The sequence below is a fragment of the Chlamydomonas reinhardtii genome, chromosome 6 (assembly GCF_000002595.2).
Source record: "Chlamydomonas reinhardtii strain CC-503 cw92 mt+ chromosome 6, whole genome shotgun sequence".
Classification (NCBI taxonomy): Eukaryota; Viridiplantae; Chlorophyta; class Chlorophyceae; order Chlamydomonadales; family Chlamydomonadaceae; genus Chlamydomonas; species Chlamydomonas reinhardtii.
Genome location: NC_057009.1, coordinates 5,717,594 through 5,740,857, shown reverse-complemented (window position 1 = coordinate 5,740,857; position 23,264 = coordinate 5,717,594). Strand labels below are relative to the sequence as shown.

The following is a 23,264-nucleotide window of genomic DNA, read 5'->3' as shown; positions in this document are numbered from 1 at the left end:
CCAACCTTACTTTCAATGTCATAATAACGTGTGTTAGACTGCAACACTATCACATATTTGTAACTGCATTATCAACGCGACATCAACGCAGCCCGCTTGTCAGCTTGGGACAACTTCTGGACTTCTGACAAAGTTACGAGTTTTTCAGTCCGCGCGGAAGGCCAAAGCGTAAAATGCCTCCACGACCGGTCAGTCAGCATTCGCTGCAAATTTCATAACTTTCTCGAAGACTCGAGACGCAAGCATGGCCATGACCTGAAGATGCATGTGCACACCGATTGCTGCTGCATCTGTAGGAGCTGCCTGTTAGTTCCGCAAATCCGGGGCCGGGGCCGCACTTGGAGCTGACGCTACAAGAAATCGCGGACCTCAAAGAGGTGTTCGACCTCATGGACAAGGACAAGGGCGGGACACTGAGCATTGACGAGGTACGCAGTGCGCCTGGGCCAGCTGCAGTGGGGCCTTGGAGATTCACGGGTAACTGTAGGGGAAGGACGAGGTTGCAAGGATAGCACGGGAGGACCTGTGGATGAGATTGGGGTAGGGAAGGTGCCACGGGTAAGCTTCGGTGACTCCATACACACTGCCTTGGAGACCGTGCCGGCGCTGCGCTGCCTGCCCTGTGTGGAACCCCTCAGGTCAAAGGACTCATGGAACTGCTGGGCATGAAGGTGCGTGCGGGCGTCCAGCACGCGCACTTGAGCAAGGGGAAGCTAGCCGCGTGGCTCGCGCCCACTCCGGGCGCCATAGGCCGCGGACACGCGGATAGGGCTTCCAGGCGCGACGCACTCCCGCAGCAAGAAAGGATGTTATCCTGCGCTGGTAACTGGGTGTGTTGCACCATCCAGGCCTCCACCTTTGCCAGCAGCTGTGTGTACACTCAAGGCATGCCATGTCTGTGTGCGGCGTGCTGAGAGGTCTCCCCTCCACTGCATGCTTCATGTGTGGGCCGCGCGGTGTGTGATGGGCGACAGGTCCGGCAGGAGGAGCTGGAGGCCATGATTGCGGAGATCGACAACTCGGGCGACGGCAACATCGATTTCAATGAGTTCCTGCAGGTGCGGCAGGCAGCGGCCGCTGGGCTTGGCGGGGTGCTCTGGGCGAGGGGAGGGACGCGGGGGAGGAGCAGGCAGAGAATAAAAAGGCGCGCAGAGGACGGTAAAGAAGGAGCCCGAGGCCAGACTCAGTGGCGGAGAGTCAGCGCCAGAGGTGGAGGCCGTTCCAGCATGGAGTGGCAGGCCGGCCTTGGCTCCGCCGATGGCCCACTGCGCCGCCGCTGCGCTGTGGCCACATCACCGCCTCCACTTCCCCACCACCACGTCGCCCCGCCTCCTCAGGTGATGGCCAAGCCTCAGGACCTGCCGTACAAGAAGGCGGACGTGATGCGCGCCTTCCGCCTGTTTGCGGACAGGGACGCGCCGCAAGGCTGCATATCGCCAGAGGCGCTGGAGCGGGCGCTGGTGGGTGCAGGGGCCAGTGCGCGTAGGGCCGGCAGACGGCCCCACAAGAGTGTGCGCGGCCAGATGCACGCACATCGGCGCCTTGAGCATACGCATGGGCACGGTGCGCGCGTGTGTGTTCGCACGCCTCAACCTCAAGGTACCGGTGATGCAACACCTCCGGCACCGTCCGCCCACACAGGTCCAGTACTGCAGCGGGAAGGTGCCTGAGGAGGAGATCATGCGGCTGGTGGGTGGTGAGGGCACGGAGTGTGTGCGTGTGTGTTGAGGGTAAACTCTGAACCAATCCCATGTGTGGGGGAGGAGGGGGCTTTCCTTCGAATCCCAAAATAAAGCCTTGCCACTTCAGAACCCATGAGGGCTGCCGGGAGCAGGCTTGAATGTGTGTTGCGCGGCTTGCCTGCATGGAACACATTGTCGTGCACCCTTCGCCACCGCTCCGGTCCTCCTCCGCGGGGCCTCCCCCTTTGCACCTCTGCTGCTCGAGCTGCTTGGTGGTGTGGCGGCCGCAGGTGAACACGCTGGAGCTGAACCAGGAGGGCTACATTGACTTCTCGCGCAAAGTAAACCTGTTCCTCAATAAGTAGCGCGGCGCCTATAGATGGTGTGTGTTGCCATGGTGTGGCGCACCGGGGAGTGGGGATGAGGCGATTGGGAACTGAATGTCAGGCTTGAGGCCTTGAGTATCAGTGTGTACGCATGGGGGAGTGCGGGATACAGAACTGAGGAGCACGTTGCAGCTGTGGGCATTGGGCTGAGAGTCAGTGCCTCCTAGACGCGGCTAACAGGTGCGGCTACTGAGAAACGTAGCCAGCTCGTGGACTGCAGAAGGTAATTGTTAGGCTGGTACTGAGAGAGGGAGGGGAGAAGCACGAACAAACGACCTGCCGAGCTGGCGCATGCTTGGATGCATGGTTTGCTGCATGGTTGGCGCACACATGAGCGAGATGGAATGGAGCCAAACTGCCAAAGTGTCTTGAGAAAACCTCCTTGACGGTCTTAGTTACGGAATGGTGACACGCCGTGCTATTACGGTACAGTACGTATGTGATGTACGGATAAGCAAATGAACGGCATGTGGTACGTGTTGTGCCACCTTATCAACACCTGCTACCGCGGCACCCCCCCCGTGTGAGACGAACCGAAAAGCAAGCTCGGCATCCAGACGCATCCTGCGTTCCTTTTTAGCAATGCGTCAACCTCCCGCCAGCAGTGCCACAACACGCACAACGCGCCGACAATTGAGCCCAGGCTGAGACAGCATGCTCACACGCCAGACACGACCCACACTCCCACAGCAGCCCCCAAAAGCCCAGTCCCACATGCAACCAGCAGCATACTGGGCCCCATGGCCCCTTGGCTGGGCCCCATACTGGGCCCCATCATGCAATGGCCCAATGGCTCATGCACAGAACCATATGCCCAGGCTGTTGCCTGACCCTAGAATACCAACACAGGCGACCCCGCCACTGCTGAACTCATCACCACCCCAGCACGCGCAGCCGTGCGCCGAGGTGCGGGGAGCGCTGGCCCGCGCACACACGCGGCCGCAGCAAGTGGAAAGCAGCCGGCGGCGTCACAGCCGACACGCATGTGTGGTGCGGCGCGGGAAGCATGGCAGCCGGCGGCGGAGGCGTACCGCGCCGGCTCCTGCCCTTGACAACAGCAGCGCCTGCACTACTGCTACTGCTGCCGCTGCGGCTGGCACCGCCGCTGGTCGTTGTCCCGCTACTGCCGGCCCCACGCGTGCCAGCATTCTTCGGTGCAGTTGAGCGCTTGGCCGCTGCCGTGCTTCCTGCGGTGCTGTCTTTGACCGCAGCCGCCTCATCCCTGCTCTTGGTGCTGCGGCCACTGGCGGCGCTGACGACTGTGCCGCGGCTCCCGGCCGGCCGGCCCACCGAGCGCTTCCGGTTCACGGCGGCTGACGGCCCCGCGGCCGCCAGCTCGGCCGCGGCCGCAGCCACGGCCGCGGCCTCGGCGGCGGCGCTCTCCGCCGCCGCCAGCTCGGCCGCTGCCGCCTCCAGCTGCTGCTGCAGGCGCAGCCGCTTGCGCTCGGCGATGGCCTTGAGGCTGGCGGCCAGGCCCTGCCGGCGGCGGCTGGCGGCGTCCGGCACTCGGAAGTCCACCAGCTGCGCCTCCCACGCCGCAGCCCCGCTGCCCCGCCGGACCAGCCAGCCGGCCGCCGCCGCCGTCACGTCCGTCCCCAGCGCCTCTGCAGCTCGCGACGCGGCTGCTGCGGCTGCACGGCCGCCGCCTGCGGAGCCGCGCTGCAGCGCCGACTTCACCGCCGCCAGCGCGCCTGCCCAGTCCACCTGCTGGTCAACAGCTGCGGACGACGACGACGACGCCAGCAGCGATTGCAGCGGCTGCCAAGCTCTTCTGCCGTCTGCCACCTCAGGGCTACTGCTGGTGCCGGCGGCGGCTGGCGCCACAGGCAGGTGCTCGGACTCGACTAGCAGCCAGCCGCTGCGCAGCCGCCGGCTGCGGAGCAGTGCCGGCGCCAGGCCCAGCGCTTCCCACTCGCGATGGGCCTCCAGGTCGTAGGCCCGGGCCAGCCGCACCACCACATCACGCGCCGGCGCCCCGCTGGAGGCGGCCTCGGAGGCGTGGGGTGTGGAGGTGTGGAGCAGGAACGTGCGCGGCCCAAGCGCCTGGGGTGGCGCGGCGCCACGCGTGTCGTAGCGCCGGCTGAGCAGGATGGGGTACGGCAGCGCCACAGGGGTGGAGTTGCTGCCCCTGCTGCTGACCACAACTGCGGGCACCGCCGCCACTGCTCCTCCTGCTTCCGCCTCCGACCCGCCGACTGGCGCCGCCTCAGCCGCAGCGGCTGTGGCTGGGGCCGAGGCGGTCTTGACACGCCGCCGCTTGACCGGCGCGGCAGCTGCCGCCGCCGCCACCGGACCCTGCTGCTGGGTCTGCTCAGCGCTGATGGCGGCGGTAAGGGGCTGCTGCTGGCTGCGGGCGCGGTGGTTCAGGGCTGCCAGCCAGCGCAGGCCGGAACGCAGCCCCGACAACAGCCGAGCCACCGGCAGTAGCAGCCGGTCGTCGTCACTGGGGGCGGCGGCGGCGGCGGCGGCCGGGCCGTGCTGGTGCAGCAGGAGCTGGGGGTCGTGCAGCGGCAGCAGCGGCAGCAGCGGCGTCAGCGGCGTCACCACGGGGCGGTCGGTCCAGGACAGAGCCGACAGCCGCAGGTTTGGCCCCAGCACCTGCACGTGTGTGCACGTGTGCACGTGTGTATGTGTGAACGTGTGTCGGGCGAGGCAGGGGGGCGGCGAGGAGCGAGGAGGCGTTGGGACCGGCAGGGCGCCAGTACGGTGCGTGATGGTGAGGGGTGAGGCATTGGCATCATGTGGCTGGGCGGCCAGGGGATAGAGCATGCGCGTGCCGTACGTGGGAGAGGTAGGAACCATCAGGTTTGCACGTGTGCCCACTCACAGCCGTGCCGTACATCCGTACCCTCGCACAACCTGTCATCATGGGCGCGCTGCGTTGCGCGCTAGCTAGCTTGCGCCTGCTCACCTCCAACAGGAGGGCGGGGCGGTAGGTCTGCAGGCCCCACACGTCAGCCTGCAGGCCGCCGCTGCCGGCGGCCGGGCCCGCCGCCGGGCCCAGCGGCTGCTGCTGCCGCCGCTGCTGCGCCCGCTGCCAGAAGTCGAGGTAGTGTGTGGCGCCCACAAAGGCTGGGTCCGCGGTGGGCGAGCCGCTGCCGCCGCTGGCACCCAGGCCCGTGCGGAACTGCGCGCAGGGAGCAGGCCCGAGGTGATGTGATGCAGCAGAACGGCCCACAGGGCAAGCAGCACGTCTAGCATGGATGCGATGCCGTGTTGATTGTGGTAGCAGCACAGCTGCATGCCCGGTCCCGCAGAGCACAAGCAAGCGGCTGGCAAGCAAGGTACGCTGCCGCCATCCTTCTGGGCCCTGGCCACACACGTGCAACGGGCAGCGCCAGTGTTGTGCCCACGTGGGCTCACGCGAGTGATGAGGCGACCCACCTCGGCAAGCAGGAACAGGTGGGAGGGCTGCGCGGCGTCATCCCCCACCGCCCAGCGTGGCGTGGCGAGGGGGCTGAACGGAGATGAGGAAGAGGCATGGTGCGGGCGGGCGATGGTCGTGGCGTGCCGCACGAAGCCCACCGCCGCTGTCTCTCCCGCTGCGTTTGTTGTTGTTGCTGTTGTTGCCGTACCGGCGGGGATGGAGAGGTCGAAGGAGGGACCGAAGAGGTACGGCAACAGCACGTCTTGTACCGCAGCCGCCAGCTGCACCTGATGCGCGAGGTAGGGGACGAAGGCCGGCAGCCCGGCACACAGCAATGGGCAATGTGTTGTGTAGCAAACGGGCTAGAGATTGCACTCAACCTGGCGCTGTAGGGCGGGCTTGCTAGCTAGGTGTGCGACCCGTGCGTCTCCGCCGTGCCGGGCGCCACGCCGCAAACAGCAGCGCCATCGGCGGCCGCGCGCGCACGCGCACATGCACAAGCCTGATGTGCAGGGCATGGTCTTACGCACCTCGTCCGTCTGCTGGCCATAACCGCAGACCGTCTCGATCAGCTCCGCCGCCGCCACCACGTCTTCCTCCGCCACACCCGTGCCACTGACGCCGGCCGCTGCATCGCCACCCTCCACCAGCCGCAGCACATGCGCAAGCACGGGGTGCGCCAGCTGCGGCAGGAGCAGCCCACCTGCAGCCACAGCCGCTGCATCAGCGCGGACATCTGCTGCGCTGTTGTCGGCGCCGCTGCTGCCCGCCGCCGATGCGGCGCTGGCGGCGGCCTTGCGTGCCTTCGCGCTGGCGGCGGCAGCAGCTGCGAGGCCAAGCTGCCGGTCAATGCGCCAGTTGAAGAGGAGGGGCACGTCCGCCGCGTCCGCTGCAGGCGCTGGCAACGCCGAGGAGGAGGAAGAGGGCGCCGACGAGGCGCCTCGCCCCTGCTGCTGGGCCAGCAGCTGCTTGGGCGGCTGCGGGTGCTGCTGCACGCGCCGCTCGTATGCGGCATTCAGCTCGGCCGGCGGGGGCAGAGCGCGCACGGCTGTGCGAGGTGAGGCAATCAAGGCAGTAGTCAATTAGCTATGGTCATCGGCACAAGGTTGAGGCGAAACAAAACAGCACCCCCTCGTGTAAGTGACTTGGTGTGATCGGACGCGGCGAAGCCAAAGCAACGAGCACGTTGGCTCACCCGGGGCGGCGCTGTTGCTGTCCTTGCCTGGACAGCAGTTGTGAGGTGGGTAGGACAAGGCGCGGTTGTCAGCACAGTTACTGGTCAGATCATGCCCCAGCTCTGATACAGGTGTGGCTTGGCAGGGGCATTGTGGTTTGCTGATCGGGGCAGGCCCAGTCACATCCTCGCTCCAAAACCCCAGGATGGAGGATGCCTCTGAGGCCCCCAGGCCGCACAAGTGCACTCACCCGCAATGACGCTTTCAAGAGTTTGGCGACGCGATTCAAGCTTCTCCTTGTGTCCTTCCAGTCGGGTTTTTACGTTTTGCAAAAACAAATCCTCGGGGTTGCGCAGAAGGCCCGCGAGCACGTTCTGCAGCTCCGCTGTAACATCCTTCGCCTCGGCCTTTACGGCCCGTAAGGCTACCTGGTCGCGGGACTCGGCCGTGGCAGCCATGTTCAGGGTTTGCGGTAAATGGATTTCCCCCAGGTCTGCTCTAGTCGCGACCGATGATGTGATTACTGTCTAGAAATGACAATTCACAAGAACGTTCAGTTATGTGCAGCCAAGACTGCTTTGCAGTCGCTCGGCAAGCCTCAGGCCATCCCGTACAACCACGATGCCGGCCTGCTCATGCGGCGCAGGAGGGGCCACAGAGCCACAGGCGCCGACGCGCACACACGCAGGGCGCCTTGCCGCCCCACCGGCAAGCCGAGCGGACACAACTCCCAAGATACGATCCCTTGCCTGCACGCATGTCTTGCTGCTGTCCCCGCCTCCAAGCCGATTGCCCTGTTCAATTCCTACGACAAGTAGGGGACCGGGACGGGGCCGGGGACCCGGGCAAGCAAGCATGCACCTTTTTCCGCATGTTTCGCCGCGATAACCCCATCCTCAGCTTTCCAGTGCCACGCTGCACATTATTCCTTACAATGACAGCTTGGCGTGAGCTTCTGGTTACGTCCTGTCCAGGTAAAGCATACATCGTCCATTCTTGATTCTTACAGGACTTCCTTTCTTACAACTGCCGTACCTTCCCCACCATGTCACATGTGGCATATCACCATCAGCCAAGCAACAGCTTCCCTCGCAAGACCCCTCTCGTGTGCGTGCTGCCTTAAGCCGAGCACGAACCCAGCACCGCTGCTATCACCGCCGCAGCCAGCCCGGGCAATCAAGACACGCAACTCCACAAGCAATTCCAGCATGCAATTTTGTCCACGCCTGCCCTACACAACCCTCTACCCACGCATGCGTCGTGCCCATCCCCCAATTCCTATCAAACCTTATCACGTACGCCAACCTGCCGCAACACCTACCGCCACCTCCATCCCGACGACCATGCGTACACAACCCTCTCCACTTTCCATCCTTACATCCTCTTATCCTCGCACTCGCATGCCAGTCGTGCCCTGCCATACCGCGCACGTGCTCACTCGCACTTGTAGGCGCTGCGGCGGTTCTTGCGCGCCTCCACCTCCGCCGCCACCACCTCCCACACCGTGCCGTCGTACACGCCGCGGATCTTCTCCTTGCTCACCAGGCCCTTGTGGTCGCGCAGCAGCTGGGGGCGGGGCGGAGGGGGGCGGGAGAGGGTGTGTGGAGGGTGGGGGCGAGAGAGGGTGGGCGGGTGCACGGCGGACGCGGGGCGGAGGTTTGTGGGAGTAGGTGGTGAAGACGGATTTGGAGTCAAGAGGAGAACGTTGCATGCTTACCTCCCTGTTTCACCGTACTGTTTTACCGTACCTCTCCACCCTACTCTCCCGCTCCCGTCCATTCCCCCAGCGCACTCGCACTCACCAGGTACGTGACCCACCACTCCAGGCGCTCCGCAATCCTGTGGGCGTGTGGGCGTGAACATTCGTGAGTGGAAGCGCGGGCACGGGAACGGAAAGAATTCATTGATTGGTAACAGCTGCTGACGCAGCTCACAAGCCAGCGAACACGCACTAGCATTACGGACGGGGCGGGGAGGGATGCATGCAGCAGCAGGACACTAGCAGGCAGCCCGTAAGCTTGCTTCCCTCCCACGGCTCCCAGCCACGCAGCAGGTCACGCACCAGCCGGTTGGGTCGTTGATGTTCATGTTGTTATACTGCGGCGGCGAGGTGAGGCGAGGCGAGGTGAGCGGGGCATGGTTAGTGCAGTGTGAGGGGAGTTTTGTAGGTGAACAGGTTGGGGTAGATAAAAAGGGAGTGCTCCGACATCGAACAGCATCCCATCTGCTAAAGCAGCCCGCCCCTGTTTCATCGCTCCATCCGTTGCAACATGCTTCTCCCCGCCCTCCAAACATCCTCAGGCCCGTGGCCTTACGCCCATCATAGCACCCGGCACAGCCCCCCCCCCCCCCGTGGACCCCCCCCTCGCTCTTTTGCATGAGGTTGCGTTTAGTTTAGGCTCACGCTTTACACGGTATAGAAATTAAGTAACCCCTTCCCTTCCCGCAGGTCACCTTGCCGCCCCCCCCCCCCGCCTCCCCCCCACTCACCACCATCTGCTGGATGTCCTTCCAGCCCAGGCCGCCCTTGTGGTCCTTGTCGAACTTGGAGAAGATCTGTAGTGGAGGAACGAAGCGCAAGGAAGGACGGTGGCGCGATGGGGGATGTCGGGAGACCCCATATCGCTAACTGGCGTCCCTCACCAGATGCAGGTCCTCACCAGCAACCCGGACACCCATACGCATACACACACGTTTTCCGCGCCCCCCACCTCCTCGAACTTCTCCGGCACGAAGCGGCCCTCGGTATCGAACACCTCGCTGTCGCTGCCGTGCTTGGTGCGGTGGATCTGGTCCAGGTAGATGGGCAGACGCGGGTCGGGCAGCCAGCCCTGTGGGGTACGTGTGTGTGTGTGTGGGGGGGGGGGAGAGGGGTTGAGGCAAAAATATTCGTCTTGTGAAAGGAAGCGAAACTGGATTCATGCATGTGTGTGCGTGTGATCCGTATGTGTGGGGGGAGGTGAAGGGACGGGGAGGTGAAAGGGCGGAGGTGATGAAAGGGCGGAGATGAAGGGGCGGGGGAGGTGAAGGGGCGGGGGAGGTGGAGGGACCATAGAGCGGTTACGCTAGTGACCTTCTGTCGGTGAAGCTATACAATGCAAGTGACGAATGGGTGTACCGACCATGAACCAAAGACAAGTGAGCCTCGCGTATGCCACACAACCACCGGGCATACACTAAACCCCATCCCCCGCCCCGAACGTGACTACCCCAACTCATCCGGCCATGCCGCACTTCCTTGACTGTGCACAAACCCAAACTCCCGGTTGTTGTACACGGTAGTACTGCCCAACAGCTAATCGCCCGCACGCCCGCACCTTGAGGGTGGGGTAGGAGAAGGACAGGTGGATGAATGGCACGGCCCTGAGGAGGGAGGGGGGACAAATGCATGTGTGAAGAGGGCGGCGGGTGACGGCTGGGCAGGGGAGGGTTTAAGACACGCAAAAGGTGACGTGCGTGGCAGCCTCAAGGGTAAGCGCGTGTGCTGGTGGAGGTGCCTGATGGTGGAGGTCGGGACTGCCGCCGCCGCCGCCGGCCCCACTGGCACGCATCACTCACAGTGCGGAGATGATCAGGTTGAAGCCCAGGCGCCGGAAGCCTGCGTGGGCAGGGGTGGTGCGCGGGCGTGTGTGTGTATGTGTGTGTGTGTGTGTGTTAAAGAGCACAAGTGTGTGTGTGTGTGTGTGTGTTGGGGGGGGGTGTAATGTATGATGGGTGCGGGTTATGGGTTTGCAAGGTTAAGGTCAAGCGTGTATTGTGCGGGTCAGAAGGCGGGCGGGAGGCACGTGAGCATGCAAGTGCGGTGCAGTCAGCTGCTGTGTGGTATGGGTGCACAGGTACAAGCGGATGCTCGTGGCCACTGCTGTGGCTGTATGTGGCCTCACCGATGAAGGTGTCAAGCGGGTAGATCACGCCGTCGTTGTCCCTGAGAAGCACGCGGGGTGCGGGGTTGGGGTGCGATGAAGCAGTTACGCATATTGCTTGGGCATGGCGAAGCAGTCACCCCCGCCAAATCAAGCACACACCCATTGCACCTCCTCCCCTTCTACCCCCAACCCCCCACGGCCCCACCCCATCCCCCCACCCCCCCACGGCCCCAACCCCCCCCCCCCACACACACACCCACACACCCCACACACCCTGTATACACACAGACCACTGTCAGCTGTCTCACCGGTCCCAGAACATGACGTGCTGCTGCAGCACCGTGCGGTCGGCGGGGGCGCGCGGGTCGCCGTCGGGGCGCTCGCGGCTGATGGCCTTGTTGGCACGCGGCATGCCTGGTGTGTGCATGAGTGGCAGGGAGGCAGGGAGGCAGCAAAGGCAGATGAGGCATGGAGCGAGGGGGTCTGGGTTCGGGTGGGCGTTAGGGGTAGCAAAGAACGAGAGTACGTTGAGGTGAAGAAGGTGCGTGGCGGCGGCGCGGGACACGCGGGTGGGTCGGGTCATGAGGGGCTGGAAGGGCGGCGGCACGTATGCGTGCAACACACCGCCAGCGGCCCACGCAGGCAGCCTACCAACATACGTACAAGCACGCCGGCACGCACCCGGGTTGGGGATGACCTTGTCCAGACCCTCGGGGGGCCGGAACTCCATTGTGGCGGGGTACTGGGGGATGCCGTACACCGGCTTGTTGTCCTGTGTGGGTATGTGCGCGTGCAGTGTGCGTGCGTTCTAGAGCAGGGCGGCAGCTGCTCTCCACGAGCTATTTGTGCTCCACAACACACCCCAGCAACACACATGCACAAAAGCACATCTCGCTCGCGAACCTCGGCATAGCATCCTCCTGGCCCCACCGCGCCACACCCACCTGCTGGGCTGACACCAGGTCGGGCGGCGCGGGCGGGGCGCTGCCCATGTTGTTGCCGTAGCCAGCGCCGGCAGGCGCGGCCGCCACCTCGCCCGCCGCGATGCGGCTGCTCAGCACGTCCTTGTGACCAGCCTTGTGGTGCACGCCACCGCCCGTGACGGAATCCTGGGGATGGTGTATGGGTCGGCGGATGGAAGGAGGTGCATGTAAGGCGCATGAACAGCGAACACCAACATTAGCACACACGCCCCCACACGCACCAGCGGCAGACTCTCCATCATTTTGGCGCCGTTGTTAAGCGCCGTGTCCGCCAGCGTGCTAGCCATGTCCACGGCGCCGGAGACCAGGCTGGTGTCGGAGCCGCCGCGTGCGGTGTCGGACTGCGTGGAGGCCGCCGGCTGCTGCAGCGGCTTCAGCGGCTGCTTGACGGCGGCGGGGTGGCGGCCGCCGCGGACGTCGAGCTCGCGCTGCACGTCGGACGCCAGCGTGCCTGGCGTTTGAATGCTGTCTTGGCGAGTGGTTTAGTTTGCGGGGGAGCGGTCTAGAGCGCAAGGAGTAGGCGTGTGAGCGTGTAGGAAGTGGCTTGGTGTAGAGCAGGTTTGTAAATGGAGAGCGAGTGGCGCTCCTTCGCGGTTTTGAGTTGGCGCCTCGCGCGATCGCGTCACCACCAGCAGCGGCCACGCCGCGCCGACACGTTTCTTGCCCGTGCCGAAGCTGCATTGGCCGCGCTCCATGACATTACACAATACAAGCCAGAAGCAACATGTAATTAGCCCGTGTGCGACCCTCTTTAGTTTCCGTGACCCGTGGGGCAAACCCTGGGAACAGTCGGCATGCACGAGGTGGGAAAGGAGCCTTGGAGGGTGTCACTGATGCAATCTTCTCACGAGCCGGGCGCCCGGCCAGATGATATCACTAGACATAGAAGACGCGGTGCATGTACTCGCCGCACCTGCGAGCATGCGATCGATGAGCGCAGCGAACTGATGTTGGCGAGGTTGGCACCTGGCCGGATGGCGAGCAGATGGCTCAGGCAAGTCGTAACGTAGCTACGCTTTGTGAGGGGGTACTATTTTAGGGATCATGTTTCGCCTTCATTGTTTGAGAGGGCGGGACTGCGGCACATTCCCAGCCCCAGGTGGTCGAGGGCGTGGCGCGCACGACAGGTGGCGTGCACGCAGGTCAAATGGTGCCAGCTTGAGTCCCCGGACGTCCCCCGGAACTAGCTCACACCTAATCCGTATATCTGGCGTGCTTATTATAATGATAAGCAACACAGTGAAAGAGGCCTGGAGTCGACGGGACGAAAGAGAGAGGACGCAATCAAATGATGTGGGACGAGCGATTCACCCGCGATCGAGCGCCCTGCAAAGGTCTGCTCCTGAGCCCCTGATTAGCCTTCCGCTATACGCCTACGTCCTTAACATTATCTGCAACCTCACACAGCACGGCCGGTTCGCGATAAAGCGCTTAAAGGCGTCTCGCAGCCTAGCTAACGCAAACTTGGTTGCGTCAACGTCAACGAGACATTCCTCACGTCCTCGCTTACCATCTGCAAAGGCTTCGGTCTCATCATATACCTGGCATGGCGCACAGCTATGCGCAGCGTTGAGACATCAGCAAACGTATTGCCAGCGCCTTGACAAGCGTTGCTCTAGGACGTCCAGCACACATCTAGACGCTATGAATAGTATCTGTACACACCTGCAAGGCAGCGGCGACTGCCGGGGACCATCTGCATATTCGGCGAGCTTGCCAGACCTGCCCACGCCGCTTCTGCAGCTTGTGCTAATTTCTGCCGGCTCCTCGGCACCAGCGGCGGCATGCAGGGAGCTTCGCCGAGCCTTTACGTCGGCCATGGCTTGCCCCGACCTCGCGGCCCAGTTCCTGATGGCTCGGCACGGCCCTGAAACCGCGCTGTTCCACGTGTATGGCAGTCCCACCGTCCGCCGAATGCTTCTGGCGCAATTACAGAGCGCGGCTGCGCGAGACGCAGCGACGGACAAGCTGGTTCGACACCTGCTGCGGTTAGGCGCGACGCCGGGTGTGCAGGTGGGTCCTGGTCGCTTCGGCTTCCCGGGCAGGGTAGGACGGAGGTTCGCCAGCTATTCTGTGTCCACATGCCATCCCTCAGGCAACATGCGATGTTGGCATGGTCGTTTCGCGCTTGCGAGGACAGTTACGCCACACGAGCGCCCGCAGCTTCATTGACGCTTGCGTCTGTCTGTGTGTTTGCAGGCCCGTTTCCTGCTGGCCGCTGCGGCTGGGGCTGGCGACACGCGCGTGGTGCGCACGCTGCTGCGTGCGGGCGCCGGTGTGGGGGGCTGCGGTGGCCGCGCACTGGTGGCGGCGGCGTCGGGCGGCCACCTCACCACCATGGAGGTCCTCCTGTCCTCGGGAGTGAGCGCGCGGGCGGAGAACGGCGCGGCCTTGCTCGCCGCCTGCAAGCACGGACAGCTGCCGGCGGCGCAGCTGCTGCTGCGTGGTGGCGCCGACCCCCGCGCCGATGGCAGCCGGGCGCTGTGCGAGGCCGCGGCGTCGGGGCACCTGTGCATCGTGGTGACGCTGCTGGCGGCGGGCGCTCAGGCGAGTGCGCGCGGCGGCATGGCGCTGCGCGAGGCGCAGCAGGCCGGGCACGCGGCTGTGGCGGAGGCGCTGCGTGGCCTTGTAGGCGCGCAGCAGACCGCGGCTGCTGCCCTGGTGCCCGCGCCAATGACGCTGCGCGTCAACTAGGGAAACGGGAAGGGTGGTGGTGGGGAGAGGAAGCGCCACCGGATGGGGAGAGGAAGCGCCACCGCAGTTTCCGGCTCTGGCTGCTGCTGCTACATGTTGACAATGACCGAGAGAGCTCCTTAGCGTAGAGACGACGCTATCCTGAGAATGTGGACACCCGCCGCCGAGCGCGTGAGGATTTTCGCCTTAGACACTGGCGCGACACAGAACTTGATTGGGACCTGCGATGCGTGTGACGAGCCAGTCAGACTAGGATTTTACGCGATGCACGTGTAGCAGTGCCGCTTGATACGTTCACCACCACTGAGCACACTGAGCAAGGATAACGACGACGCGTGGAGGAATGCACTGGCGTAAAAGTGTTGGATTGTTTTATTTCCAAGACGGGCCGTGCCCTCGGGTCGGTTCCGTGTCTTGCCGTGTCGGCTTGTGGGTTTGTTGGTTCGGTTTGCCTGCGTTTCGTTGTTGAAGGGCTGCCGTTTGTTTGACAGTTACCGTACGCGCGCCGGTGGTGCAACATAATGCCGTGAACCGCTGTACATGACGGCTTGGAGTGCCCCGACGTTGTGGGTTTATATAATGTGCTGTTTGACAACTTTCAAAGATTTTGCGATGTAGCTGGGTTCGGTTTGGTTATGGTTGTTGATGAGCGGTGAGTGTTGTTGGAGAGTTGTGGTCGGCCCCAGCCGTGTACAGCTGAGGAGTTAGGACGGAATGTGAAGCGGCGGCAGCGGCGGGTTGCCTAGACCACTGGAGCGAATGACAAGAAAGGTGGCTTTCCCCTTAAGGGAAAAGGCCCTTGCCCTTCTTGGCCGGAAGAGCGAATGATAATACGCAGCTGCACAGTTTGGTGGTGCATGAGGAGGGTGCGACGATGCGAAGGACTTGCTATGGTGAGAATATAACGATGATGCTCTACGGTTTGAAAGGACCCTACGAGTACCCTACGGTTTGAAAGTAATGTGTCGGCCCTAGATGATGTTTGTGTTGATGATGACTCTTTGTGGACACACCCTGATGTTTCGCTACTACGATGTAGTGCATGCTGTGGCCCCCCGGCATATGAACAGACAGACAAGCCCGGGGTGTGAGCTGGGGCTGTGCATGGCGCTGAGAGTGCAGGAATGGGTTGACCACTGCCCAGGACGGAGCATGCATCGCCTGCAATGCGCTGAGTCTGTGTGCTCCGCGACTCGCCCTGCTGTTGGTCCTCAGCCAGCCATTTCTTACAGCCACTCCCCCAAAGGCCCAAACAGATTGGACTTAGACGGCGGGTCGCAGTTGCGTGCTCTGCACTCTGCAGCAGTCACTTGCTTGCGGTTGGATTGCTGCGACAGCTGGCTTGCAGGCGCTTATCCGTGTATGCGGTGTGCCCCACTGCCGCCTGTCTACAAAAAGAGCTCTTGAATATGGGCCACGGTATGCCACCGGCCCCATCGCCCCGCATCCAGCCGTAACAGGCTAAGCATGTAAGTGATGTATGCCGGATCCCGAGACTGCAGTTCCATACACGTTGATCCCCGGGGAAGCCACGGAATGACATTACTGGGGCCATGGCTGCGATAGGCTGCATGGCGGGCCCTATCACAGTCAGCGCACAGTCCATGAGTCCATGAATTATGGCCGCATGGGCATTGGGTAAACTCATGCTTGTGTCCATCCAAATCGCTCCAAGCAACATACATATCGTAGCCAGTTACATGGAGACGCGATCACGCGATACACCCTACGCCCGCGCTTCTCACCCTACACTGGGCACCACGACACTCGCTCCATTTGCCATATTGCAGCAACTCGAAAGCCACCACGTGCCCTCATGCAGTACCCCTAGTGGTTTTACAAACACCATCTTCACTCGTACGCTGGTGCTGGTGCTGCTCCTGCGGCGAACGCCGCCACCACCCTGCCCGCTGCTGCAGCTGCGACCGCCCCATGCGCTGCAACCACCGCAGCGGCAGCGGCCCCAGCCCCGGCAGAGGCCTCTGACAGAGCGCGCGCCGCCGGAATGGCCTTGCAGCATGTGCGCAGTGTCTCGGGGCCGGGGGCAGACACGTGCGTATCCATTCTCAAACAGCCCTCATCTGTCGCGTCCCGGCCGCCAGGTCCCCAGCGGTCGTGGCCAGCCGTCGCCCCGCCGCCGCCGCCGCCGCCCGTACTGCATTTCGGCAGCTCCGACGCTCCGGGCCTTGACACAATGCGTGCCTGCCCGCCACCAGCCGGCGGCGCTGCGTACACCTCCACACTTTCACCCACACCACGCACCGCGCCTCCACCAGCACTGCCACCGCCGCTGCCGGTGCGCCACGTTTCCGCCATGTATCGCTCCGCAGCCGCACGGGCCGCGCTTTGCGGCCGCAAGCAACCAGCAGTGCCGTTGCCGCTGCCCGGCCCGGCATCCCCCACCGCCGTAACGCCGCCAGCCGGCGCCACCACCGTACCACTGAAGCTGCTGACGTCGGCGGCCTCACCTGCACTGCCACTGTCGCGCCTCCGGCCCGTCTCCAGGCGGCGGCGGTGCAGGCTGATGCTGTCGGCGGAGCCCGCAACCGCGAGCGGCTCGTCGTCGGCTGCGCTCTTGCCCTTCTTCAGGGCCTTGCGGAACCCCTTCCCCTCCTTGGCAGAAGCCTCTGACGCGGCCCTGCCGTCCACAGCGGCGCCGTCCGATCGGTGCCCCGCCTCGTCCACGTCACTGCCGCCGCGGCCATCTGAGCTCCTGCTGAGCGCCCGCGACGCCAAGGCACGAAGCCGCGACGTGACGCGGCCCAGGGCAGACGACGGCCGCGCCTGCTCCCGCGGCTCCCGCTGGTTGTGCAGCAGCTGGTGTGTCTGCTGGTGTGTCTGCTGCTTGTGTGACTTGAGGTGCTGCGGCGCGACCTCCTCGGCGGCCAGTGCTGTGCGGTACAGCCGGTGCAGCGGCTCCGAGACCGCCTCAGATGCCGCCGCCGCCGCCGGCCGGGAGCCCGCCTCAGCGTGTGCCACGGGCCCCTCCTGCGACTTCCGGGCGCGAGGTGCCGGATGGTAGCCGGAATCGTCATTGCCCCCGAGTCCTTCCGCGCCCGCCTGCGGCGGCTGCAAGCGGCCGCTGCCCGTCTGGCTGCTGGGAGGCGGCCTGGGCGGCGTAAAAAGAGCGGTGCTCTTGCCTAGAGGGCTTGTGGCCCCGACTGCAGGCGAGTGCGCGGATGCGCCGCCACGGGCAAGCAACGTCTCCAGGGCGCTGCTCGCCCGCCGCACGCGTGGCGCGGGGCCCAGCACTGCCGCGGGCGCAGCTGTGCCTTGCAGCCAGGCAGCGCTTGGCCCCGCCACAGCCGCTCCTGCCGCCGCGCCGCCGACCACCACGCCGTCAGGCGCGTCTGCCGCCGCCGGCTCGCCCCACGCCCCCCGCACCACGTGCAGACCAGCACCCGCGCCGCTGCTGGGGCCTCCGTTCAGCGCCAGCGCGGCCGCGGCCGTGGGGCTGGTGCAGCCGCTGGGCACGCCGCCCACGCTGCTCCTGGCTTGGAGCGCTGCCATTAGCGCCCCTGGCCCCGCACCCCTGTCCGCCGCCGCCAAACTGCCGAGTGCAAGGCTGCTGCCGCCAGGGCTGCTGTGCGCATTGGCTGACGCGGAGGTCTGAATGGCACGGACGCGGGTGCGCTGAAGCCTCAGCCGGTCCATTCCGCCGCCGCTGTCCGGCCGCCTCTTCGGCGACGACCCCTCCGCCGCCGCAATGGCTGCAGCGTTGATGGCCGCTGCAGAGGCCAGGGCGACACTGGTGCCGTCGCCGCTGGAAGCCACCATCCGGCTGCTGCCGCCACCGCCGCCCCCGGCGCCGCTGCTGAACCGGTAGCGCCCGGGGGACGACACGGCGGCGGAGGCCGCGGCGGAGGTGCCGCTGGCAGCCACTTCGCTGTCGCGATGCCGCTGCTTGCTGAAGGACGAGAAGAAGGGCGCGCCCGGCCAAAGCCGAAAGTGCCCGCGAGAGGAAGACGGCGCTGGCGACATGACAGGGGAGTCGGCGCCGCTGCCGGCCTGGCTGCCGAAGGAGGTGTTGCCGTGGGCGGCAGTGACGGCGGCGGCCCGACGCTCGCGCTCCTGCGCCGCCGCTGGCGATGCGGGCGGAGATAAGAAGCGCGAGGCCGCGTGGCCCTGGCTGTTCGGACCAGCCGGCAACACGGCACCGCCGGCTGATGCTGCAAGCACCAACGGTGCCGGCAGCCCTAGGGTCGGCGGACTGAGCGGCGCGCCGTCACTTCCTCTGCCGCCGCTGCCGTCAGCGCCACCGCCCTGCCCGTTCAAGCCATCAGGGCCCTCCGCCTCGGAGTGTGTTGCGTACGAGTCCATCGTGCGCAGCACCCCGCCCGACACGCGCGCGTGCAGGTCCTCATCTCTATGTCCGTCGTGGGCGTGGGCATGCGCACGACTGTCGCCGGCGGCGTACGAGGACACCTCTGAAGCCAGGCGGGTTGCGAGCAACTCGGCGCCCGCCGCCGCGTCCACAGATATGCTCTCGAAAGCGCGCAGCAGCTGCTGCTCCCCATCTGAGCACTCATGGGTGGCAACGTCGCGATGTTCGCTTGAGGGCTGGTACTCCTGGTGTTGCTGCTTTATCCCGGCTGGCTGCTGTTGCACCGGCCCTTGTTGCCCGGCTGGACGGCTGCGGCGCTCCGGTGGAGAGCCCCCGGCTCCGGGCGCCGTGCGCGCGCCAACGCCGCTCAGGCGCCGGCCCCGCGCCGCCCAGGCCTCCTCATCTCTTGGGACGCGCCACCCTGGGGCCGTGACAGCCGTGTTGACGGCCGCCGAGGCCGCCGCGCCTGTGGACTGCACCGCGCCGCTGGGCAGCTCGGGCCCAGACTCCAGTAAGTCAGCCAGCAGGGCCCGATGCTGCACATCCGCCTGCCGCCACTCGCCGCCGCGATCTGCGTCCGGATGTTGAGTCTGCCGCTGCATCACGCGAAGAGGTCCACTCAGCGAGATACCACCTGCTCCTGCGCCGCCTTCGGTGGCCCCGTAAGCAATGCTGCGGACAAGCCCACCGCCGCTGCCGCAGCTATAGACGCCCGCGTCCTCGCAGCCCCCTATACTCCGGCTGGCTCGGGGCGGACGCAGCGGCAGTGGCGCCGCCAGTGCATTGTGCTGCTCTTGCTGCTGCTGGTCGGTCATGTCATGCACCGGGTTGTGTGCCTGGCCGCTGCTGTGACCCCAGCTGGAGTGGGCGACCAGCGACCGACCGCCTGTGCCGCTTGCGGCAGCAACCGCTGTCGCGGCTGCTGCTGCTGCAGCTGTTACTGTCCTTCTCGCTGCTGCTCCTGGTGCAGCCAGACCGCCAGCCGTCGCAGAGGGACAGAGCTGCAGCGGCCCGGGGCTGTGAGCGCCCGGGCCTGACAGCCGGGATCTGCCGCCAACACCGAATGGGATATGTGGCTCTGTGCCAACCCCGATCCAAGCCGCTCCCGCAGGTATCGTCCCGGCGCTGTCAGGTAACTGCGGCGCGCAGCCCGGCAGCGTAGTGGTCGAGAGCTCTGTGCCGTCCCTGCGTGTGAGGAGGCGAAAGGCAGAGTGGAACTCGTTGTCCTAGAGCCAAGCCGTCTTGCTTTAGTGCGTCCTGAGCAACTTTGAAAGGCCATAGGCCAGCCTGGCCCCCAAGGCGGGGTTATGTCATGGTCAGAAAGCTCTTCTCGGTTGCAATTTGCCCATGCACTCACCCACAAGCAACCTCTGTCTCAGAGTCCGAAGGGCCATTGCAGGTGAACTCTTCGGGTGCGGCCGTCCACGCCGGCCGCTTTGGGGATAGCAGGCCGCCCGGTGACGACAGAGGCGTTGAGCTCAGCCCGCCTGAGCATGAGAGATGGCGTGGAGGCGAGAGGAGCGGTGGCGGCCCCTTGTGCGCAACCACCGGTGCGGCGGTGCCGGTCACGGCCCCTTGGCCACTGACCATTTCGCTCGTGCCGGGTGTAGCAAGCCCCCTGATGCAGCCTACAATAAAGTAACAAGATGTCGCACTTAGCGTCCTCCAGGGGAACCCTGCTTCAATGAGGAAGGGTACTTGACGCAATCGGGAATGGCTCTGCCTGATGATGTACAATTCAATGTGGCCTACCAGCTCACCTAGTTATTACTGGGCCAGACTTCCATTCCTTTGTGCTGCTGCCCGCCTGGCAAGCCCATGGCGTGCCGTTCTGCTCCTTCTGCTCCTTCCGCTTCTAGGGTTGCCAAGGGGAAATTAAGAGCCAGGCTTCTATCGCAGTAGGCAGGGCGCCTGGCTACAGAAGCTTCCTCCTTTGGCAGAATGTCGCCCAAGTTCGTCGAACGCGAAACGTGGGTCAATTGCCAGAAGCTATGCAAAAACTATATTTGAGTTGGCATCAGCTGGTTTAGAGTTTGCCTACTTGAGGTGCGACTACTGAAGCTCGCACGCACTAGTCGATGCGGTTAGGCACTCCTGCATGTACTATTTGGCTTGGCAAGCTTTTCTTTAGCAGGATTTCGAAATGGCACTCCACCTTTCCAATTGTCTGCGTGGCGTGGCATCACGGCGAATCACAGCGGTTTCCGGGCGCTTGCCAGTTGTTCGTGCACATGCAGTCATGCAATGATAAGTGATGGGCATCAAAGCTCCCGTCACGTTGCCGGGTGGGGACCATGGGGAGGAGCTGGTCAAGGGTTCCGGCTTCTCGGCTACCGCGGGGCCCAAATGCCCATCCCTTCTTTCGACGTGATGTGTATACATTTCTTTAATATTGACTTAAACTATACGAGCACAACTACAGCCAAAGCATCGATATGGCAACCGACAACACAGAATTTGTATTCTTTTATGGCGATAGCGCGTCAGAATACCCGCCCGGCTCCAAGAATTACGTGCTATCTCAGTGTAAGTGATCAATTGATGGACTCTTTAGCGTGCCAACCCGTTGTCCTTCACCATGCAGGGTTTGACTGCAAGTTCAGCGATCCGGAGCAGCCTGGTGTGATATTTACGTCCGCTGAGCAATTCATGATGGCAGGCAAGGCAAGTATAAGCGGGCGTGAGGTCAGAAAGGGTAGTGCTACTTACGCGGTGGCCCCAATGCGATTGGTGCCGCAGACGGCCAGAGGGGTGGTATGGGGTATATAGGATGGGTCCCGGCGCCGGTCAACCCTCCGTGGATTGGATTGGCCAGAGTAGGATTGGACCTGGCACTTGAGGATTGGGTTTGGGACGGCAAGGATTGGAACCCGGACCTCAGGGATTGGAGGTCGCGGCATAGGATAGCAAGTCGGTCCTATCCGGGGGTGACCAGAGGCAGGGTAATACGGGCTGAGGCAGGGTAGTAAGGGCTGACGCAGGGTTGATCCCAGTTATTTCGAAACCAGCCTTGCTAGGATGCGCCAATGCTCCCAGGCCTGATGGGATACAGAATGTCTGGGTGGGTGGCATCGTGTGGCATACTGGATAGGTCCGTGGCCCGCGTGGGCAGCTCTCAGGGCCGCTCGCCAGGGCGCGCCGCTCGCTCCCTCAGTCCCTCCGTGGTGCGGTTTGTCCAACAGTCCTTGCGACACCGAACTGATAATCCCTCCCATGCATCCGGTGGCCCTTCGGCACCGGCTTCCCGCCGCCCTGTTCCACACATCCCTCACACCGCTCTCCAAACTCCTCTGCGCACCGCACGACCCTCGTACCACGTCGTGCTCGTCCCTCCTCCCAGCCACCCACCACCCAGCCCTCCCCCCACCCAACACCCATGCTCCTCACGTCCTCCTCACGCCCTGCTCACGTCCTCCTCACCTCCCCCTGCAGGCCCGGCTGTTCGGCGACTCCGCCACGCTGGCCCTCATCATGGAGGCTCGCGACCCGGGCTGCATGAAGGCGCTGGGGCGGCAGGTGGCGGGCTTCAAGCCGGACGTGTGGGACGCGGCGGCGTTCGACCTGGTGGTGCGAGGCAACTTCCTCAAGTTCGGGGCGGACCCGGAGCTGCGCGAGGTGCTGTTGGGCACCGGGGATGCACTGCTGGTGGAGACGGCGCCGGAGGACAGGTAGGGTAACTGGGGTTGGTGGAAAGGTTGAGGCGGTTCAAGGGTGTGAAGGACAGCCGGCGACGGGAGCGGGGACGGCGGGGAGGGCAGGGGAGCAGAGCACTGGTCAGGCTGCTAGCGGCACGGGGCCGGGACGCATGAGCGCAGGGGAAGGAAAGCTGGGTGGCGCGGGGGGCAGGGTTGCAAACGGGGTGGAGCATGCCGTCCTGCACAGTCAGCTAAATCTCCTCCATCACCGCCGCGGTCACGTGCATCACGCAACTCAACTATAGTTGACACCTGTACTGCCCCGCCTCGATGTAACCACACGCGCAGGCTCTGGGGCATCGGCCTGGATGAGGAGACCGCCCGCGCCACACCTGCGTCCGAGTGGCCCGGCCGCAACCTCTTGGGCAAGGCGCTAGTGGAGGCGCGTGAGCAACTGCGGCGGCAGGAGCAGCAGCAGGACACGGAGCGTCAAAAGGAGGCGGAGCCGGCACAAGAAGACTCGGCCAAAAAGCGGAAGGCTGTGGCCGAGGACCCGCAGCAGCAGCCGGCGGACGACGGGGAGCAGCTGCTGCAGGGTCAGGACGAGGCGGCAGAGGAAGAGGAGGCGCCAGAGGGCAATCCACGTGAGAAGCGGCAGCGTGTGGAGTGCCAGGAGGTGCTGGACACGCCTGAGGAGGCGCCAAATGCCTGATGCGGATACTGTCTTGGTCAGGATAACTAAGTCACAGGCGCACTGTGCTTAACCGTACATAGCATTCATGATGTATTTATGTATGAGCGTGGTGACGCAGTTTGCGTTCATGGTGCTTTGCATGGTGGAAGAATAAATGAGCGAGCTGGCGCTGATGTGCGCTGATGGAGTTGTGACAGGCGGGAGTATCGCTTGCCAGTTGCCACGTCCCAGGGCAGTTTGCAAGAGGGCCATTTGCAGACTGTGCGACGAGGGTATGAACCTGGTGTCAGCGCGGGTCAGCGTATGGTTGCGCAGCCGCCACGAGCGCCCCCTGGACGTTCAGTTTTGAAGCACAAGATAGCTACGGTACTCTTACCTGGGGGGCTGCGCCACCTATTGCCGGACCCGTTGGCGCGGGTGGGCAAAAGACTGTAAGGCAAGAAGTGCGAGAGGACTTG

The 23,264-nt window shown here is 64.2% G+C and overlaps 6 protein-coding genes across 6 annotated transcripts; 3 read left to right on the top strand and 3 right to left on the bottom strand.

Moving 5' to 3' along the window:
• Positions 1-27: 27 nt before the first annotated feature.
• Positions 28-2,423, top strand: CHLRE_06g287100v5 (uncharacterized protein). Its single transcript, XM_001695444.2, has 7 exons — positions 28-188; positions 297-428; positions 639-671; positions 975-1,058; positions 1,338-1,460; positions 1,642-1,689; positions 1,973-2,423. The coding sequence occupies exons 2-7, from the start codon at positions 390-392 to the stop codon at positions 2,045-2,047; spliced, it is 402 nt and encodes a 133-aa protein (XP_001695496.2). The 5' UTR covers positions 28-188; positions 297-389; the 3' UTR covers positions 2,048-2,423.
• Positions 2,424-2,425: 2 nt separating this feature from the next.
• CHLRE_06g287050v5 (uncharacterized protein) lies at positions 2,426-7,167 on the bottom strand. Its single transcript, XM_043063358.1, has 6 exons — positions 6,861-7,167; positions 6,631-6,657; positions 5,966-6,483; positions 5,453-5,722; positions 4,980-5,195; positions 2,426-4,666 (listed from the first exon to the last, which is right to left on the bottom strand). Exons 1-6 carry the CDS (start codon positions 7,066-7,068, stop codon positions 2,942-2,944), a joined length of 2,964 nt encoding a protein of 987 aa, XP_042924064.1. The 5' UTR covers positions 7,069-7,167; the 3' UTR covers positions 2,426-2,941.
• A 360-nt stretch (positions 7,168-7,527) lies between these two features.
• Positions 7,528-12,462, bottom strand: CHLRE_06g287000v5 (uncharacterized protein). The gene is made up of 13 exons (XM_043063357.1): positions 12,075-12,462; positions 11,681-11,924; positions 11,421-11,585; positions 11,158-11,248; positions 10,785-10,890; positions 10,495-10,535; positions 10,169-10,208; positions 9,928-9,973; positions 9,322-9,441; positions 9,101-9,166; positions 8,673-8,707; positions 8,413-8,449; positions 7,528-8,176 (listed from the first exon to the last, which is right to left on the bottom strand). The coding sequence occupies exons 1-13, from the start codon at positions 12,152-12,154 to the stop codon at positions 8,045-8,047; spliced, it is 1,203 nt and encodes a 400-aa protein (XP_042924063.1). The 5' UTR covers positions 12,155-12,462; the 3' UTR covers positions 7,528-8,044.
• A 370-nt stretch (positions 12,463-12,832) lies between these two features.
• On the top strand, positions 12,833-15,396 carry CHLRE_06g286950v5 (uncharacterized protein). The gene is made up of 2 exons (XM_001695443.2): positions 12,833-13,472; positions 13,659-15,396. The coding sequence occupies exons 1-2, from the start codon at positions 13,278-13,280 to the stop codon at positions 14,151-14,153; spliced, it is 690 nt and encodes a 229-aa protein (XP_001695495.2). The 5' UTR covers positions 12,833-13,277; the 3' UTR covers positions 14,154-15,396.
• A 14-nt stretch (positions 15,397-15,410) lies between these two features.
• CHLRE_06g286900v5 (uncharacterized protein) lies at positions 15,411-20,552 on the bottom strand. The gene is made up of 3 exons (XM_001695314.3): positions 20,238-20,552; positions 19,835-20,105; positions 15,411-19,662 (listed from the first exon to the last, which is right to left on the bottom strand). Exons 2-3 carry the CDS (start codon positions 20,065-20,067, stop codon positions 16,005-16,007), a joined length of 3,891 nt encoding a protein of 1,296 aa, XP_001695366.2. The 5' UTR covers positions 20,068-20,105; positions 20,238-20,552; the 3' UTR covers positions 15,411-16,004.
• A 332-nt stretch (positions 20,553-20,884) lies between these two features.
• CHLRE_06g286850v5 (uncharacterized protein) lies at positions 20,885-23,253 on the top strand. Its single transcript, XM_001695442.2, has 4 exons — positions 20,885-21,003; positions 21,062-21,141; positions 21,910-22,145; positions 22,461-23,253. The coding sequence occupies exons 1-4, from the start codon at positions 20,913-20,915 to the stop codon at positions 22,822-22,824; spliced, it is 771 nt and encodes a 256-aa protein (XP_001695494.2). The 5' UTR covers positions 20,885-20,912; the 3' UTR covers positions 22,825-23,253.
• The last annotated feature ends 11 nt before the right edge of the window (positions 23,254-23,264 follow it).

Coding starts and splice junctions, on each gene's coding strand:
- CHLRE_06g287100v5 (XM_001695444.2), top strand. CDS start 390: ATGGACAAGGACAAGGGCGGGACACTGAGCATTGACGAG. Junction 429..638: donor GGACACTGAGCATTGACGAG/GTACGCAGTGCG, acceptor GGAACCCCTCAG/GTCAAAGGACTCATGGAACT. Junction 1,461..1,641: donor AGGCGCTGGAGCGGGCGCTG/GTGGGTGCAGGG, acceptor CCGCCCACACAG/GTCCAGTACTGCAGCGGGAA.
- CHLRE_06g287050v5 (XM_043063358.1), bottom strand. CDS start 7,068: ATGGCTGCCACGGCCGAGTCCCGCGACCAGGTAGCCTTACGGGCCGTA. Junction 6,658..6,860: donor TCTTGAAAGCGTCATTGCGG/GTGAGTGCACTT, acceptor ACTGCTGTCCAG/GCAAGGACAGCAACAGCGCC. Junction 6,484..6,630: donor CAGCAACAGCGCCGCCCCGG/GTGAGCCAACGT, acceptor CACCTCGCACAG/CCGTGCGCGCTCTGCCCCCG.
- CHLRE_06g287000v5 (XM_043063357.1), bottom strand. CDS start 12,154: ATGGAGCGCGGCCAATGCAGCTTCGGCACGGGCAAGAAACGTGTCGGC. Junction 10,536..10,784: donor CACGTCATGTTCTGGGACCG/GTGAGACAGCTG, acceptor CGTGCTTCTCAG/GGACAACGACGGCGTGATCT. Junction 8,450..8,672: donor ATCAACGACCCAACCGGCTG/GTGCGTGACCTG, acceptor ACACGCCCACAG/GATTGCGGAGCGCCTGGAGT.
- CHLRE_06g286950v5 (XM_001695443.2), top strand. CDS start 13,278: ATGGCTTGCCCCGACCTCGCGGCCCAGTTCCTGATGGCTCGGCACGGC. Junction 13,473..13,658: donor GCGCGACGCCGGGTGTGCAG/GTGGGTCCTGGT, acceptor GTGTGTTTGCAG/GCCCGTTTCCTGCTGGCCGC.
- CHLRE_06g286900v5 (XM_001695314.3), bottom strand. CDS start 20,067: ATGGTCAGTGGCCAAGGGGCCGTGACCGGCACCGCCGCACCGGTGGTT. Junction 19,663..19,834: donor GAGACAGAGGTTGCTTGTGG/GTGAGTGCATGG, acceptor CCTCACACGCAG/GGACGGCACAGAGCTCTCGA.
- CHLRE_06g286850v5 (XM_001695442.2), top strand. CDS start 20,913: ATGGCAACCGACAACACAGAATTTGTATTCTTTTATGGCGATAGCGCG. Junction 21,004..21,061: donor GAATTACGTGCTATCTCAGT/GTAAGTGATCAA, acceptor TTCACCATGCAG/GGTTTGACTGCAAGTTCAGC. Junction 22,146..22,460: donor GAGACGGCGCCGGAGGACAG/GTAGGGTAACTG, acceptor CCACACGCGCAG/GCTCTGGGGCATCGGCCTGG.